This window comes from Martes martes, assembly GCF_963455335.1.
Source record: "Martes martes genome assembly, chromosome: X".
NCBI lineage: Eukaryota > Metazoa > Chordata > Mammalia > Carnivora > Mustelidae > Martes > Martes martes.
The window spans coordinates 121,703,656-121,722,774 of NC_137897.1; the positions used below are offsets into that span (position 1 = coordinate 121,703,656).

At 37.2% G+C, this 19,119-nt stretch overlaps 1 protein-coding gene across 1 annotated transcript in view; it reads right to left on the reverse strand.

Moving 5' to 3' along the window:
* Positions 1-6,071: 6,071 nt before the first annotated feature.
* Positions 6,072-19,119, reverse strand: part of TMLHE (trimethyllysine hydroxylase, epsilon) — an 87,114-nt gene continuing 74,066 nt past the window's right edge. The window contains exons 7-8 of the mRNA XM_080831256.1: positions 8,094-8,232; positions 6,072-7,455 (exon numbers count right to left, since the gene is read on the reverse strand). Coding sequence (XP_080687382.1) covers positions 7,324-7,455; positions 8,094-8,232 — 271 coding nt within the window. The 3' untranslated portion in view covers positions 6,072-7,323. The remainder of the gene's footprint in view (positions 7,456-8,093; positions 8,233-19,119) is intronic.

Here is a 19,119-nt window from a genome sequence, read left to right on the forward strand (position 1 = left end):
CAGAAGCTTTTTCCTTCAATTAGTCCCAATAATTTATTTTTGCTTTTATTTTGTTTGCCTCGACAGACATATCTGGGAAAAAGTTGCTATGGCTGATGTCAGACAGTTTACTGCCTGTATTTTCTTCTAGGATTTTTATTGTTTCAGGTCTCACATTTAGGTCTTTCATCCATTTTGAATTTATTTTTGTGTATGGTTTAAGAAAGTGGTCCAGTTTCATTCTTTTGCACGTGGCTGTCCAGGTTTCCCAACACTATTTATTGAAGAGAATGTCTTTTTCCCATTGGACATTCTTTCCTGCTTTGTCATAGATTAATTGACCATAGAGTTGTGGGTTTATTTCTGGCTTTTCTATTCTGTTCCATTGATCTATGTGTCTAGTTTTGTGCCAGTACTACAGCTTTGTAATTTAACTTCAAGTCTGGAATTGTGATGCCTCCAGCTTTTCTTTCCTTTTAAAAGGTTGTATTGGCGATTCAAGCTCTTGTGGTTCCATACAGATTTTAGTATTGTTTGTTCTCGCTCTGTGAACAATGCTGTTGGTATTTTGATAGGGATTACATTAAATGTGTAGATTGCTTTGGGCAATACAGTTTTTATTTTAATAATATCTGCTCTTCCAATCCATGAACATGGAATGTTTTTTCATTTCTTTGTGTCATCTTCAACTTTTTAATACGTGTTTTATAGTTTTCAGAGTATAGATCTATTACCTCTTTGGTTAGGTTTATTCCTAGGCATCTTATGGTTTTTGGTACAATTATAAATGGGTTTGATTCCTTAATTTCTCTTTCTGTTGCTTCATTATTAGTGTATAGAAATGGAACAGATTTCTGAATGATGACTTTGTATTCTGTGACTTTACTGAATTCATGTATCAGTTCCAGCAATTTCTGGGTTGAGTATTTCAGGTTTTCTATATAAAGTATCATGTCATCTAAAAAGAGTGAAAGTTTGGCTTTTTCCTTGCCAATTTGGATGATTTTATTTATTTTTGTTCTTTGATTGCTGTGGCTAGGTGTTTTACTACTATGTTAAATAACAATGGTGAGAGTGGACATCTGTCTTGTTCCTGACCATAGAGGAAATGCTCTTAGTTTTTCCTCATTGATTATGATATTTGCTGTGGTTGTTTCATATATGGCTTCTATTATGAGTAGGTATGTTCTTTTTAAACCTACTTAGTTGAGGATTTTTATCATGAATGGATGTTGTACTTTGTCAAATGCTTTTTCTGCATCTGTTGAAAGGATCATATGGTTCTTATCCTTTCTTTTATTCATGTAGTATATCACATTGATTGGGGAATATTGAACTACTCTTGTAGCCCAGGAGTAAATCCCACTTGATTGTGGTGAATGATTCTTTTAATGCATTTAACGGATTCGATTTTTTTAGTATTTTTATTGAGGATTTTTGCATCATGTTCATCTGGGATATTGAGCCATAGTTCTCTATTTTTGTGGAGTCTTATCTGGTATCAGGGTAATGTTGGACTCATAGAATGAATTTGGAAGTTTCCCTTACATTTTTATTTTTTGGAATAGTTGGAGAAGAATAGGTATTAACATTTCTTTAAGTGTTTGGTAGAATGCCCCTGTGTAATCATCTGACCCTGGACTTTTCTTAGATTTCTTATTATTGATTCAATTTCTTTGCTTGTTATGAGTCTGTTCAAGTTTTTCTATTTCTTCCTGTTTCAGTTTTGCTAGTTAATATGTTTCTAGAAATTTATCCATTTCTTCCAAGTTGTCCTATTTATAGGCATATGATTTTTCATAATACTCTCTTATAATTATTTGTATTTCTGTGGTGTTGGTTACTCTTTCTTGTCTCTCATTTGTGATTTCATTTATTTGGATCCTTTCTCTTTTCTTTTTGATAATTCTGGCTAGGGGATTATCAATTTTTATTAATTCTTTCAAAGAGCCAGCTCCTGGCTTCATTGATTTGTTCTATTGCTTTTTTAGTTTCTATATCATTTATTTCTGCTCTAATCTTTATTATTTCCCTTCTGCTGGCTTTAGGCTTGGTTTGTTGTTCTTTTTCTAGCTCCTTTAGGTATATGGTTAGATTTTTTTATCTCAAAATTTTCTTGCTTCTTAAGGCAGTCCTGTATTGCCATATACTTCCCTCCAAGGATAACTTTTGCTGCATCCCAAGGTTTTGGCTGTTGTGTTTTCATTATCATTTGTTTCAGTGTATTTTTAAGTTTCTTATTTCATTTTTCTGGTTGACCTATTCATTTCTTAGTAGCATGTTGTTTAACCTGCATGTATTTGTGGTTTTTCCAAATTTTTTCTTGTGGGTGACTTCAGGTTTCATAGTGCTGTGGTCAGAAAACATGCTTGCTATGATCTCAAATCTTTTTATATTCATTGAGGCCTGATCTGTGACCCAGTATGTGACCTATTCTGAAGAATGTCCCACGTGCCGTTGAAAAGAATGCATATTCTGCTGATTTAGGACGGAATGTTCCTAATATATGTTAAATTCATCTGGTCCAGTGTGTCATTGAAAGTCAGTTTTTCCTTGTTGACTTTCTGCTTAGATGATCTGTCCATTGTTAGAAGTGGGATGTTAAAGTCCCCTACTATTTTTGTATTATTATCAATGAGTTCCTTTAGGTTAGTTATTGTTTTATATATTTGGGTGCTCCCAAATTGGGTGTATAAATATTTACAATTGTTACATCTTTTTTTTTTGGATTGTCCCCTTTATTATTATGATATAGTGCCCTTCTTTATCTCTTGTTATAGTATTTGGTTTAAAGTGCAGTCTGTCTGATATAAACATTGCTACTCTGGCTTTCTACATGCATTTGCATGATAAATGTTTCTCCAGCCCCTCACTTTCAATCAGCAGATGTCTCTCAGTCTAAAAGAGTCTCTTTTTGGCAGCATATAGATGGGTCTTGCTTTTTAAAATCCATTCTGACACCCTATGTCTTTTTTTATTTATTTTCAATGTAACAGTATTCATTGTTTTTTCACCACACCCAGTGCTCCATGCAATCTGTGCCCTCCCTAATACCCACCACCTGGTTCCCCCAACCTCCCACCCCCCGCCCCTTCAAAACCCTCAGGTTGTTTTTCAGAGTCCGTAGTCTCTCATGGTTCACCTCCCCTTCCAATTTCCCTCAACTCCCTTCTCCTCTCCATCTGCCCTTGTCCTCTATATTATTTGTTATGCTCCACCAATAAGTGAAACTATATGATACTTGACTCTCTCTGTTTGACTTATTTCACTCAGCATAATCTCTTCCAGTCCTGTCCATGTTGCTACAAAAGTTGGGTATTCGTCCTTTCTGATGGAGGCATAATACTCCATAGTGTATATGGACCACATCTTCCTTATCCATTCATTCGTTAGAGGGACTTCATCGAGATCAAAAACTTCTGCACAGCAAAAGAAACAGTCAACAAAACAAAGAGGCAACCCACGGAATGGGAGAAGATATTTGCAAATGACAGTACAGACAAAAGGTTGATATCCAGGATCTATAAAGAACTCCTCAAACAACACACACAAAACAGACAATCATATTAAAAAATGGGCAGAAGATATGAACAGACACTTCTCCAATGAAGACATACAAATGGCTACCAGACACATGAAAAAATGCTCATCATCACTAGCCATCAGGGAGATTCAAATCAAAACCACATTGAGATACCACCTTACACCAGTTAGAATGGCCAAAGTTAGCAAGACAGGAAACAACGTGTGTTGGAGAGGATGTGGAGAAAGGGGAACCCTCTTCCACTGTTGGTGGGAATGCAAACTGGTGCAGCCACTTTGGAGAACAGTGTGGAGATTCTTCAGGAAATTAAAAATAGAGCTTCCCTAGGACCCTGCAATTGCACTGCTGGGTATTTACCCCAAAGATACAGATGTAGTGAAAAGAAGGGCCATCTGTACCCCAGTGTTTATAGCAGCCATGGCCACGGTCGCCAAACTGTGGAAAGAACCATGACACCCTATGTCTTTTGATTGAAACTTTAGTCCATTTACACTCAGAGTAATTTTGATAGATATGTATTTAGTGCAATTTTATTCCTTGTTTTGTCATTGTTTCTGGAGATTTTCTCTGATCATTTCTTGTCATTGTCACTTTTGGTCTCTCCTTTCCACTCAAAGCGTCCCATATGTATTTCTGCAGGGCTGCTTTAGTGGTCACTAACTCCTTAGTTTTTGTTTGTCTGGGAAACTCTTAACTTCTCCTTCTACTCTGAATGATAGCCTTCCTGGATAGAACTTCCTGGCTGCAGATTTCTCCCATTCAGCATGTTGAATATACATGCCACTTTCTCTTGGCCTGCCAAGTTCCTGTTGATAAATCTCCAGCTAGTCTTATGTGTTTCCCCTCATAAATGAAGTACTTCCTTTGTCTTGCTTTAAAATTTTTTTTCTTTATCACTAGATTTTCCACATTTAACTACAATATGCCTTGGTATTGGCCTGCTTTTGTTGATTTTGAACAGATTTCTCTGTGCTTCCTGGATCTGGCTGTCTGTTTCCTTCCCCAGATCAGGGAAATTTTCAGCTATTATTTCCTCAAATAAATGTTCTGTCCCCTTTTCTTTCCTTCTTTTGGATCTCCTATAACATGCATGCTATTATGTTTGATGGAATTACTGCTGCTGCTGCTGGACTACTTTGGGAACCACCACAACACATCACAGTTCATGTATCTTTTTTCCTTTTCACTATAGACTATACAGGTTGTGAGGTTGTGATTCACAAGCATTTGGACAAAAGTGGGAATCACTGATGAACACTAAAGAAAAAGACATTGCTAGCAGCAGGAAAATAGGGAGACCAGTAGTCCTGGTTTATGTGGGACTTTCCCAGTTTTAACACTAAGTTCTGCAGCCCAGAAAACCCCTCAGTCCTGAACACACTTGAATGGTTTGTCACTTTAGATGAGGGTAGACAAAATTCAGTGCTGGTTAACTGCTAAACACAAAAGGACATCCTTACAGAAAACATGGTAATATCTGATAAATTTGTTTGAAAAGGATTCATTATTTTATTCTTATTCTAACAAATGTGTAATGACATGACTATGTTAGGTGCTGTGCTCCTGACCTTACTGATCCCATCCCACCTTAGCAAAAGGTAAAAGTAACTCTACAACACTGAGTTTGGTAGACATGGACCCATGCTTACATATTCAGGGACACCAGAAAGAGATGTAAAAAAATTTTTTACAAAATAGTTTTCAATGCCCCATGATCAGCACTCAAATAACTCCCTTACTTCTTTATTCCTATGAAGGGAGTACATTATAGAAAAGTACGGACTGAAAATTTAGGAAACTGAGGGTGAAATAATTAATGAATCAAGGTCCCAGGGGAAACAAAAGGTAATGGTGAGGAAGAAGATTGATCTGTATCCTTATCCCTCCAGGAAACTGAATATGTCCTTTCCTTGTTATATATCAATGCTGACCACAGTTAAAATATAATTTTTCAAGGCTAAGTTATGGAAAATTTCAAGAAGGGTAAATATCCAGAGGAAGACTAATAGTGACATATTTTAGGAGTACATAACAATAGGGAGAATAGATTGCATGTTAAAATATTACTTCTGTTCTGACTGCTAATGGATATATTCTTTAAGACCTAGGCTTAATTATCAATCCTTTGACCAAGGACAACAAATTTCATGAAGACCACCAAAGATTCCTATATAGTACAAACAAAATGCAGAATTATTTTGAGTCGATAAGATGATGCATAAACTACTAAATGTGTACTAGGGACTCTTTGTGAATATCAGATTAGACTTTATTCTCTGTCAGAGTACTGACTTTGCTTTATGACTTCTAGCCTCACTAATGATGCTTTTTTCCCTCTTCTGCACATCCTGGCCTAGATTGGCTTTCATCATTCTATAGTGCTCAATGCAGTTATTGTACAGCTTCACTTTAAATGAAAGCTAGGGGAAAATAAGCCTCATACCCATCTCTCTGTCCCTGCATCCATAAATGAAGAGAGCCATTAAAAATAAAAGAAATAGGTATTATACTTAACCCAGTCAAATCTTAGCAATTAACATGTATAATATGTTTTTTAAAGATTTTATTTATTCATCTGACATAAAGATAGAGAGTACAAGTAGGCAGAGCGGCAGGCAGGAGGAGAGGGAGAAGCAGGCTCCCTGCTGAACAGGGAGCCTGATGCGGGACTCGATCCTAGGACCCTGGGATCACGACCTGAACCAAAGGCAGAGTCTTTAACCCACTGAGCCACCCAGGCGCCCCTAACATGTATAATATTTTAAGACAAGAAAAAAAAAGATTAGCAGAAATGAAGGAAATAGACTGCATCTTAAATTTCATCAAAAGCAAAAATGCAAGGTTGGATAGTAATTTCCAGTTCTTTGGAGGCACATCATTTGTCATGATGAGTTCACTGAACAGTCTTATAGACTAACCCTCTGTACTGTCTTGTGGTGTATGTGTGTGTATATGCATTATCATATGGAACCTCTGAAGTCTCTAAAATTTTCTACAATGATCCTTCACACAATTATTGAACTGATGGATTTATTCCACAGGAGCTATTGTGGCTTCCTAGTTTAACTCTTCAAGAGATGTCTTGGATGGAGATAATCCTTCTTGTAAGATAAAACACTGTTCATATTCAGTTACTATCTTATCACTAAGCTTGTGCTATCAAGCAATTTCTATAATATCTGTAGTTCTAGGACACTGTAGATATAAATCTAGGATTTCAGCTAAACTCTTTAATCCATAATCTATGTACAAGACTGTCTTAAGGTATCCTCCAGCCCAATGGTTCTTAAAGCGTGGTCTGAAAACACCTGGAGGGATCCTTGAGCCCTTTTCAGTGGGCCTGTGGGTTAAAGATATTTTTTATAATAACACCAAGATGATATTTTCCTTTTTCACTCTTAGTATCTCACAAATGTACAGAGGGCTTTTCCAAAGGCTATATGGCATGTGATGATGCCATCTCTCTGATAAGGAGGGATGTGTGAATTTTAAACATTTTTCAGTCTTAATATTTATTACAGTTAGTATCAATAGATATAACCCAAATCCAAGAACACTTTGGGGTCCTCAATGACATTTAAGAGTGTTAAGGTGTTCTAAGCACCTTGCAAACTGCTACTTTATAAAGACTTTTGTTCCTAAAATGCATTTCCTTCTAACTAGTTCTAGTTGCAACTTCTGTTTTGTGTGATGAGATAAGGAGACAATTTGAGGTAGGTTTTGACACAATATTATTTTGCTGATATGAAATTCTGGTAGCCAGGGTACCAGGTGTGTTCATAATCTTAATGCTGTCAATTTTAAGCCTGAAGCCCCAAGAGACGAGCAGTGTTTAATACATCATCCCTTGTTAAATAGCACCCACAAAGTTGGCGGTAGCCAGTGAAGGATTCCCTGCCATGTAGGACACGCCAGTTGTCTATAAATAGGACCTGTGAATGGGCGAAAAGAGAGAAAAAAAACACCATCAGAACAAAAGCAGACCAAAGGAACTCTAAATCAGAAAAGATCACTTAAAAGAAAACCTTTAGGTTGTTCTCTAGTTACATTCAATGAGGTATCTTTCTTTTTGAGATTAAACATTTGGAAATTAGGATGTACATAGCCCTGTAGTAGGCTGCATGGAAGTTACAAAGGCAATAGCAGGTAATTAGGCCCTGCACTTGAGGAGCTTATGTTTCTTGAGTAATTATTCTCATATCAAAGCAAATCAGATAACTGGCTTCATTTTCTTTTCTGCTTAATTTTTAATATATGCTTTCTCAAAGAGTTAAATTATTTCATTATGTTTTATGCTAAGCTGAAGATATTCTTCATTCAGAGGCTATAACAAGAGCAAAAAATAAGTTCAACCCCCTCATTATACATATAGAGCCATTGAGTCACTGATGCCTACATATATTGTGGGACCTGCTTCCAGATAATTCAGTGAATGGCAGGATCAGATCCAATACCTGGGACTCTTTTCACTTTACCTTTGCAAGGCTGTGATTCACATATTAAGAATTACCGATTATTCACTGCTTCAGTATAACAAGCTTACTTGACATCTTTAGCACTGGGCACCCACCCTGCCAGGCTTTAGTTTGACCCAAAACTCATTCTCAGGTCTCCTCAACTCTACTGTCAGAGTCCGGTGTGCTGCATACCAACGATGGACAACATCATAAGGTACAGTATTGATGACAGCTCTGTCATAGTTGTTGTATCTAAGATGGAATCATGAGAAGAAAAGATATCCTCAAACACATGTTAAAGACACCTGTTGCTTATTGAGCAATTTTATGTAAGGCTTTGTCTATATTCATTACTTGTCGTAGAGATAAGGTGAGAATAAGTTAATGTTCTCTTGGGAATTATAGGATTGCAGAAAGGAGCACTATTGCATGTTGACCATATATATATTTTTTCCTTTGGAGAATCTGGAGGTAGGAGATAGAAGTAAGTTCCAGCTGGTTTCTTCCATTTTAGGATATGATGTTTTATCTAAAGTACATTCTCTTTGCCAAATTTTACAAAAGTAATGGGGAAAGATCTGAGCTTTCTATTCACTAAGCTGAGGTGAGCAAGAGAGGTTATACTAACAAGGCTTTCTTTTTAGCAGAATGATTTAAAACTTCTCAGGTGTTTTCCTTTGTGGGGAAAATCCAAGCTACAGCCATACCTGACAGTTTACCCAGTGATCATCACTCATTCATTCAAATCTTACATTTACATGAGCAGCTGCTATGTGCTAGATGGTGTCAGGTGTTAAAGATACAGTGATGAACATAGCAGACATGATCCCGGCCTCTGGGGAGTTTACATTCTATTAAGAAAGACAGATGATGAACAAGTAATAAATACATATCTAGTTACAGATGTTATAAAGAAAAAATACTGTAGTGTGATAAAAAGTGACTGGGTAGTCTATTTCAGATGGAGTATGTTGAGTGAGGACTCTTTTGAAGAAGTGACATTTGAGCTGCTACCTACATGATGAGAAACCAATAATGTGACAAGCTAAGAGGAGTATTCCAGGAAAAGGGAACAGTAAGTACAAAGCATTAGGATGGAAAGGAGTTTTATTATGTTTGCAGAACAGCAAGAAGACCATGTGGCTGGAGCTGAGTAAGCGAGGGGAATAATGATAAGGAATAATGTGGAGGAAGTAGCCATGGGCCAGATCATGTATAGCCTTATAGGCCATAGTAAGGATTCTGGGTTTTATGCTGAGTACCATGGGAAATCATTGAAAAGTCTTTGCTAAGGGCTTTCTTTTCTAAAGGATTTCTTTTTTACTTAAGGTAAATTAAACTTTTATTAAAGTTTAGTACATATACAGAAAAGTACACAAATCATAAGCTTGATGTATTTTCATGATGTGAACACATCCATATCATTAGCATCCAGGCCCATAAATAGATCATTACCCACACCCTAGAACACTCCCTTTCCCCCTTTTCCATTTTGTCTTTCCCCTAACCAAGGATAACTACCATCATGACTTCTGTCACCAAAGATTAGTTCTGCTTGTTTATAAACTTTTTACAAATATTATACCACAATATATACTCATTTGTGTTTGGATTCTTTCACTTAATATTATATTTAGGAGATTAATCATTGTTGTATTATACAGATAGATTTATTCATCCATTCTACTTTTGATAGATATTTGAGTAGTTTCCAGTTTAGGACTATTACAAATAATGCTGGTGATTCTGGTCCATGATGGCAACATAGGAATCTCCCAAATTCACCTCTCCCCATGCATATACCAAATCTACAGCTACACATGGGACAATTCCCTCTGAAAGAAATCAAGAAACTAGTGGAGTGACTCCTACACGTTGGATAAATAAGAAAAAAAACCCATATCAAATGGGTAGAAAATGCTGAAACACAATCTTATCATATACCCACCCCTGGTGCAGCAATCAGAAGGAAGTTCACAACTCCAAGCTTCTCTCTGAGGAGTGAAGAGTTTGGACTCAACACTTAGTGCCCAAACTTTTAAGATGTCTGCATGAGGGGCACCTGGGTGGCTCAGTCATTAAGTCTCTGCCTTCAGCTTGGGTCATAGTCCCAGGGTCCTGGGATCAAGCCCCGTATTGGGCTCCCTGCTTGGCGGGAAGCCTGCTTCTCCCTCTCCCATTCCCCCTGCTCGTGTTCCTTCTCTCACTGTGTCTCTCTCTGTCAAGCAAATAAATAAAATATTAAAAAAAGATCTGCATGAGGGATGGGCCCCCCAAACACCTAGCTTTAGAAGACAATGAGGCTTTCATCCATGAGACCCAACTGGTTATAGAACACAAAGAAAACAGTTCATAATGGGCTTATGAAGACTCACTGTGGAAAACTCCTCAGGCCTAGTATAGAGACAGCAGACAGAAACACCCATATCTTAGTCTTTCTTTATAAAAGCCTATTTGCATACTTTAAAAGCTGCTTCCTGAAGGTCAGGCTTCTATTTTGGCACACATCTAGGGATAGACTGCACTCCTCCCTGGAGATGAAGAAAGCCAGTGGGCACCATTCCCACATTTCCCTCTGGCTTTTGTGGCTGCTGTCCAGGGGATACATCTCTTGATCACCTGGCTTCAGCAGCCAGTGGGGCTTTAGTTCCGATTCTATAGGACAGTAACAAACAAAGAAATGTTTCTTAATTGGCTATCTACCCAAGGCTCATCGCAAAGGGAGCATACAGAAATGCCCAGCTCCCAGTCTTTCCCGGAAAGAAGTCTGCTTGCATACTTTAAAAGCGTTAACCAAGGGTCTCGCTTCCAATCACCCTGCATCTAGGTGCTGACTAAGATCCTCCCCTTTGAGAGACTGACAGGTCTTGACACACCTTCAACTACTGAGAGCCACTAAAACCACAGAAAGTGGCTTAGAAAATCACAAAGGTTTGCAAGACAGCCAAGAGCTAAGGCTGAGCTGAATGATAAGGTTCATCTCCTACACAAGACTCACTATATCAAGACTGGGAGAGGTGGCTATTGTATCTACTATGCAGAAACCACACAGAGAGAAAGAAAAATGAAGAAATGGAGGAGACCAATGCATGACAAAGTGAGACTTTCAACAATGAGATAGAAAATATTAAAAAGTACCAAGCAGGAATCAGAGCTGAAAAAGACAATAACTGAGTTGAAAAACTCAATAGAGCAGACTACATAAAGTGGAAGAAAATATCAGCAAACTCAAAGACAAAAAGCAAGAATTCAATCAGAGAAGCAAAAAGAAAAAAAAGTGAAAAAGAGTGAAGATAGCTTAAGGGAATTATAAGACTCCATCAAGCAGACCGATATTCACATTATAGGGTTCCAGGAGAAGAGAGAAAGGGGCAGAAAACTTATTTGAAAAAATAACAGAAAACTACCCTAAACTAGAGAAAGAGACAGCTACATCCAGGGAGCCCATGGAGTCTCCAAAAGAGGACTCCAAAGAGACCTACCCTGAGACACAATAAAATTAAACTCTCAAAAGTTAAAGACAAGGAGATAATCTTAAAAGAAGAGAAAAACAACTTGTCATATACAAGGGAACCCCCATAAGACTACAGCAGATGTTTCAGCAAAAACTTTGCAGATCAGAAGGGAGTGGTATGATTCAAAGGGATAAAAGAAAAAAAAAAAACTTCCAACCAAGAATACCATACCCAGCAAAGTTGTTATTCAGAATTGAAGAAGAGATAAAGAGTTTTTCAGAAAAGCAAAAGCTAAAGATCATTACCACTAGACTGGTCTTATAAGAAATGTTAAAGTGACTGCTATAAGCTAAAATAGGCACTTATTAGGAACAACAAAACATGAGAAGTACAAATCTCACTGGTAATGGTAAATATATAATTAAGTTTATAATATTCTAACGTAATAGTGGTGTGTAATCACTTATAAATCTATAAATGAAGGTTAAAAGACAAAAGTAGTAAAGTCACTTATAACTATAATGATTTGTTAGTGGATACACAAGGTAAAAAGTAAACTATAGTGCAATTGCTGGATCATAGGGTAGCTCTATTTTTAACTTTTTGAGGAACCTCCATACTGTTTTGCAGAGTGGCTGCACCAGCTTGCATTCCCACTGACAGTGCAGGAGGGTTCCCCTTTCTCCGCATCCTCACAAGCATCTGTCATTTCCTGACTTGTTGATTTTAGCCCTTCTGACTAGTGTGAGGTGGGATCTCATTGTGGTTTGGATTTATATTTCCTTGATGATGAGTGAGGTTGAGCAGCTTCTTTTCATGTCTCTGTTGGTCATCTGTATATCTTCTTTGGAAAAATGTCTATGCATGTCTTCTGCCCCTGCCTTTAAAAAAACCAGATTATTTGTTTCTTGACAGTCTATGCCTTTTGATTGGAGTGCTTAGTCCACTTACATTCAAAGTAATTATTGATAGCTGTGTATTTATTGCCATTTTATTACTTGTTTTGTCATTGTTTCTGGAGAATTTCTCTGATCCTTTCTTGTCTTTGTCATTTTTGGTCTCTTCTTTCCACTCAGAGTCCCCTTTAATATTTCTTACAGGGCTGGTTTATAGGGTCACTAACTCCTTTAGTTTTTGTTTGTCTGGGAAACTCTCTCTCCTAATCTGAATGATATAGCCTTGCTAGAGAGTATTCTTGGCTGCAGATTTTCCCCAATCAGCATGTTGGATATATCATGCTACTCCTTTCTGGCTTGCCAAGTTTCTGGAGAGGTCTACAGCTAACCATACGGGTCTTCCCTTATAAATTAAGGACTTTTGTGTTGCTGCTTTAAAATTTTTTTTCTTTATTACTAGATTTGCCAAATTTAACTACAATATGCCTTGGTGTTGGTCTGCTTTTGTTGATTTTTTTTTTAGATTTTATTTATTTATTTGACAGAGAGAGAGAGAGAGAGAGATCATAAGTAGGCAGAGAGGCAGGCAGAGGGGGCGGGGAAAGCAGGCTCCCTGCGGAGCAGAGAACCCGATGCGGGGCTCAATCCCAGGACCCTGGGATCGTTACCCGAGCCAAAGGCAGAGGCTTAACCCACTGAGCCGCCCAGGCGCCCCTGCTTTTGTTGATTTTAATGGGAGTTCTCTGTGGCCCCTGGATCTGGATATCTTTTTCCTTCCCCAGAAAAGGAAGGGAAGTTTTCAGCTATTATTCCTGGGATAAAAATTATCCCCCCTTTTCTTTCTCTTCTTCTGGGATTCCTATAATATGAATGTTATTATGTTTGATGGAGTCACTGAGTTCTCTAAGTTTATTCTTGTGTTGCCTTATTCTTCATTCTCTCTTTTGTTCAGCTTCATTATTTTCCATTATTTTTTTCTTCTAGGTCACTAATTCATTCCTCTGCTTCTTTCAGCCTGCTGTTCATTGCATCAAGCCTGTTTCTAGTCTCTTTTATTGCATTCTTCATCTCTGATTGATTTTTTAAAAATTCTTTTATCTCTGTGGTAAGGGTATCAGTGAAATCTTCTAGTCTTTTCTCAAGCCTAGTGAGTATCCTTATGACTCTTGCTTAAATTCTCCATCAGATATGTTACTTATATCTGTTTTACTTATGTCTCTGACTATGGCCTTATCTTGTCCTTTAATTTGGGATAAATTCCTCCAACTTGGCATTTTTGTCTAAGTCTCTGCCTTCTTCTCTGTGTTAGAAAAGGCAGTTATGTCTCCTGCTCTTGAAAGTAATGGCCTTATGAAGAAGAGGTCATGTACTGTCCAGGCCCTGGAGCTTCAGGGATTGTCTCTGGTGTGTGTAGTGTGTGCTCTGCAGTTGTGCTTTGGCTGCTCTATCCTTCAAGCCAGTCATGTACAAAGGCTCTCCTGGCCTGCAGTGGGCGGTATTTAGTCCCTGGCCTGAACGTAGTGAATCTTAACTATGTCTGCTCTGGAGTTGGGAGATGTGGTGTGGGCAGTGCTTTGAGCTGGTCTTTTGGAGGAGGGGTCTGCCATGCTGGACTGAAACAAGCTTGACTGAGAAGGGCAGTCCTGCCAGAGTGTGGGGGCATGGGGCTTGGTATATGCAACTTAGAAGCCTGTGTCAGCACTGCACTGTTTCCCACTGGTGACTCTGTGTTTATGCTGAGGGATGGGGTTGGGCAATGGTGCCAGCCAGCTCTTTTGTTCCTAAAGAGGCATCTCCCCAAATGCTGCCTATCAGGGATGGGCTCTGAGAAGAACAAATAATCTTCCCCCCCACCTGTGTGTCCCAGGCACTCTTCAAATTGCTGTTTCCATGCTATCTGCCCCAGGTAGTCTGCCTGCCTTTTCTTTAGGAGCAGGGCTGTGCCCTCTGGGCTCTACTGTAGTCAGGCTTGCTGAACTTTAAAACTCTGGTCTTTAAGCCTTGCTGGTTGCAAGAATCATGAAATTAAGCCCGTTTCATTTTCCAAGCCAATGGCTTTGGGGAAACATTCTCCTTGTGCCTTCCCCTGTGTGCTCCTCTCTCCCACCTTTCTCCATGACCACAGCTCCCTCTCCTCCACAGTACCAATAATCCGTTTCTTCTCTAAACCACATCTCCACACTTCCTACCTTCTTCAATGTGGCCTCTGCTCTCCCTTTGGTTGTGTTGTTTGTTCTGTCAATCTTCTGGTCAATTCATGGGGATTTAGGATGATTTGATAGTTATATAGTTGTGTTTGTGGGATGAGACAAGGTTAGGGTCCTCCTAGTCTGCCACCATCTTCTTCTTCCTAGATCTGTTCTTCTTAAGATTGCTTTGGTTTTTTGGGTCTTTTGGAGTTCATTACAAATTCTAGGATTGTTTCTTTAGATTGTTTTCTGTGAAAAATACCATTGGAATTTTGATAGGGATTACACTGAGTCTGTATATTGCTGTGGCTAATATGGAAATTTAAACTATTCATTCTTCCAATCCACGAGAATGGAATATATTTCCATTATTAGTGTTTTCTTCTATTTCTCTCATCAATTTTTATAGTTTTCAGTGTATAAATCTTTTACTTTTTTGGTTAAATTTACTTCTAAGAATTTTATTGGTTTTGATACAATTTTAAATGGGGTTTTCTTAATTTCTCTTCCTGATAGTTCATTGTTAGTGTATATAAATGCAAACCAAATTTTTTATATTACTCTTGAACCATGCACCTTGAATTTGTTTATGAGTTCTAACAGTTTTTTTTGGTGGAGTCTTTAGGGGTTTCCATATATTAAATCTTGTCACCCACAAACAGCTGATTGACTTGCAGATATTGAACCATCCTTGGATCACTGGGATAAATTCCACTTGATCATAGTGTATGATTCTATTAAAATACTGTTGAATTTAATTTGCTAATATTTTGTTGAGCATTTTTAGATCTATGTTCATAGGGATACTGACCTGTAACTCCTTCCCTCCCTCCCTCCCTCCCTTCCTTCCTTCCTTCCTTCCTTCCTTTCCTTTCCTTTTTCTGATGTTTTTGTTTATTCTTTGTGTCAGGGTAATGTTGGCCTCATAAAATGAGTTTGGGAACATTCCTTCTTCAATTTCTTAGAGGAGTTTGAGGATAAATATTAAAATCTTCTTTGAAAGTTTGGTAGAATTAACCAGTGAAGCTGTCTAGTCCTGGATGTTGTTTATTGGGAGTGTCATTCATTCATTTATTTTTTAATTCTAATATAGTTAACATACAGTGTTATATTAGTTTCAGTTGTACAATACAGTGATTCAACAATTCCATACATTATCCAGTGCTCATCTTGACAAGTGTACTCCTTAATCCCCATCCCCTATTTCATTAATCCTGCCACTGACATCCACTCTAGTAACCAACAGTTTGTCCTCTATAGTTAAGAGTCTTTTTTCTTGGTTTGTCTCTCTTTCCTTTGCTTGTTTGCTTTGTTTCTTAAATTCCACGTATGAGCGAAATCATATGGTATTTGCCTTTCTCTGACTGACTTACTTTGCTTAGCATTATATTCTCTAGTTCTGTCCACGCTGTTGTAAAAGGCAAGATTTCATTCTTTTTGTGGCTGAATCATATTCCATTGTGTGTGTGTGTGTACATATATATATATATATATATATATATATATATATATATATATGTACACACACACACATATACACATACCACATCTTCTTTATCCATTCATCTATCAGTGGATACTTGGGTTGCTTCCGTAATTTGGCTATTGTGAATAATGTTGCAATAAACACTGGGATGTAAGCATCCCTCTGAATTATTATTTCTTTTTGGGGGGGGGGAGTAAATACCCAGTAGTATAGGTGCTGAATTGTAGGGTAATTCTATTTTTTCCACAGTGGCTGTAGAAGTTTGCATTCCCACCAATGGTGCAAGAGCATTCTTTTTTCTCCAAATCCTCACTAACACTTGTTTCTAATGTTTTTGATTTTAGCCATTCTGACTCATGTGAGGTGTGATACTTCATTGTAGTTTTGATTTGCATTTCTCTGATGGTGAGTGATGTTGAGCATCTTTTTATGTGTCTGTTGGCCATCTGTATGTCTTTGGAAAAATGTTTGCTCATTTCTCCTGTCCATTTAAAAATTGGATTATTTGTTTTTTTTTGGGTGTTGATTTATATAAGTTCTTCATATATTTTGGATACTAAACCTTACTGCATATGTCATTTGCAGTATCTTCTCCCATTCTGTAGGTTGCCTTTAGTTTTGTTGATTGTTTCCTTTGCTGTGCAGAAGCTTTTTATTTCGATGTATTCCCAATAGTTTATTTTTGCTTTTAATTGCCTTGCCTCAGGAGACATACCTAGAAAAATTTTGCTATGGCCAGTGTCATAGACATTACTGCCTGTGCTCTCTTCTAGGATTTTTATGGTTTCAGGTCTCACATTTAAGTCTTTAATCCATTTTGAATTTATTTTTGTGTACAGTGAAAGAAAGTGGCTGAGTTTCTTCTTCTTTTTTTTTTTTTGCATGTTGCTGTCCAGTTTTCCCAGCACCATTTGTTGAAGAGATTGTCTTCTTCCCATTGGATATTCTTTTCTGTCTTGTCAAAGATTAAGCGACTATATAATTTAGGGTTTATCTCATGGTTTTCTATTATGTTGTAGTGATCACTATTATGATCTAGTGCCTATTGTGTGCCAGTACCATACTGTTTTGATCACTATAGCTTTGTAATATAACTTGAAGTCTGGAATTGTGATGCCTCTAGCTTTTCTTTTCCTTTAAAATGTTATATTATTTGGGGTCTTTTGTAGTTCTATACAAATTTTAGGATTGGTTTGTACTAGCTCTGTGAAAAATGCTGTTAGTATTTTGAAAGGGATTGTATTAAATGTGCATATTGCTTTGGGTAGTATATTCATTTTAACAGTATCTGTTCTAATCCATGAGCATGGAATGTCTTTCCATTTCTTTATGTTGTCCTCAATTTCTCAATGCTTTATAGTTTTCAGAATACAGGTCTTTCACCTCTTGACTAGGTTTATTCCTAGGTATCTTATTATTTTTGGTGCACTTGTAAATGGGATTGTTCTCTTAATTTCTCTTTCTGCTGCTTCATTACTAGTGTATAGGAATGCAACAGATTTCTGTACATTCATTTTGTATCCTGTGAGTTTACTGAATTCCTTTATCAGTACTAGTAGTTTTTTTTTGGTGGAGTCTTTTGGGTTTTCTAATATGGAGTATTCTGTCATCTGCAAAGAGTGAAAGTTCAGCTTTTTCCTTACCAATTTGGATGCCTTTAATTTCCTTTTGTTGTTTAATTGCTGTGGCTAGGACTTCCAGTACTATGCTGACTAAAAGTGGTGAGAGTAGGCATCCCTTTCTTTTTCCTGACCTTAAGAGAAAAGCTCTGTTTATCCCCATTGAGTATGATGTTCATTGTGTGTTTTTCATATGTGACCTTTATTATGTTGAGGTAATATTCCCTCTAAACCCACTTTGTTGAGGGTTTTATCATGAATGGATGTTGTACTTTGTCAAATGCTTTTCCTGTGTCTGTCTATTGAAATGATCGTATGGTTTTTATCCTTTTTTTCATTGATATGATGTATCACTTTGATTTGTGAATATGGAACCACTCTTGCATCCCAGGACTAAATCCCACTTGACTGTGGTGAGCAATTTTTTGAATGTATTGCTGGATTATGTTTGCTAGTATTTTGTGGAGGATTTTTGCATCTATGTTCAGCAGGGATATTCACCTGTAGTTCTGTTTTTTAGTGGTGTCTTTATCTGGTTTTGGTATCACAGTAATGCTGGCCTCATAGAATGAAATTTGGAAGTTTTACTTGCTCTTCTATTTTTTGGGAATAGTTCAACTAGAATAGGTACTAACTCTTCTTTAAATGTTTGGTAGAATTTGCCTGTGAAACTGTCTGGTCCTCAACTTTTGTTCATTGGGAGTTTTTTTGATTACTGATTCAATATCCTTGCTGGTAATCAGTCTATTCAAATTTTCTACTTCTTCCTACTTCAGCTTTGGTAGGCTAAATGTTTCTAGGAATTTATCCATTTTTTCTAGGTTGTCCAGTTTATTGGTATATAGTTTTTCATAATGTTCTCTTACAATTATTTGTATTTCTGTGATGTTGTTGTTATTTCTCCTCTTTCATTTGTAATTGTATTTACTTGAGTCCTTTCTCTTTGTTTTTTGATGACTGTGCCTAGAGTTTTATGAATTGTGTTGATCTTTTCAAAGAACCAGCTCCTGGTTTCATTGATCTGTTCTATTATTTTTTTTAGTTTCTATATCATTTATTTCTGCCCTAATCTTTATTATTTCCTTCCTTCTGCTAGTTTTGCACTTAGCTTGTCTTTTTTCTATCTCCTTTAGTGTTTGAGATTTTTCTTGCTTCTGTAGGTAGGCCTGTAGTGCTATAAACTTTCCTCTTGCATCCCAAAGGTTCTGGAGTGTCGTGTTTTCATTTTAATTTGTTTCCATGTACTTTTGGATTTCTTCTTTGATTCCTTGGTTGATCCATTTATTGTTTAGTAGCATGTTATTTAACCTACATGTATTTATGCACTTTCCAGAATTTTTCTTGTAGTTGATTACTAGTTTCATAGCATTGTGGCCAGAAAAGATGCATGATGTGACTTTGATATTTATGAATTTGTGGAAACTAGCTTTGTGGCCTTATACATGATCTATTCTGAAGAATGTTCCATGTGTACTTGAAAAGAATGTGTATTCT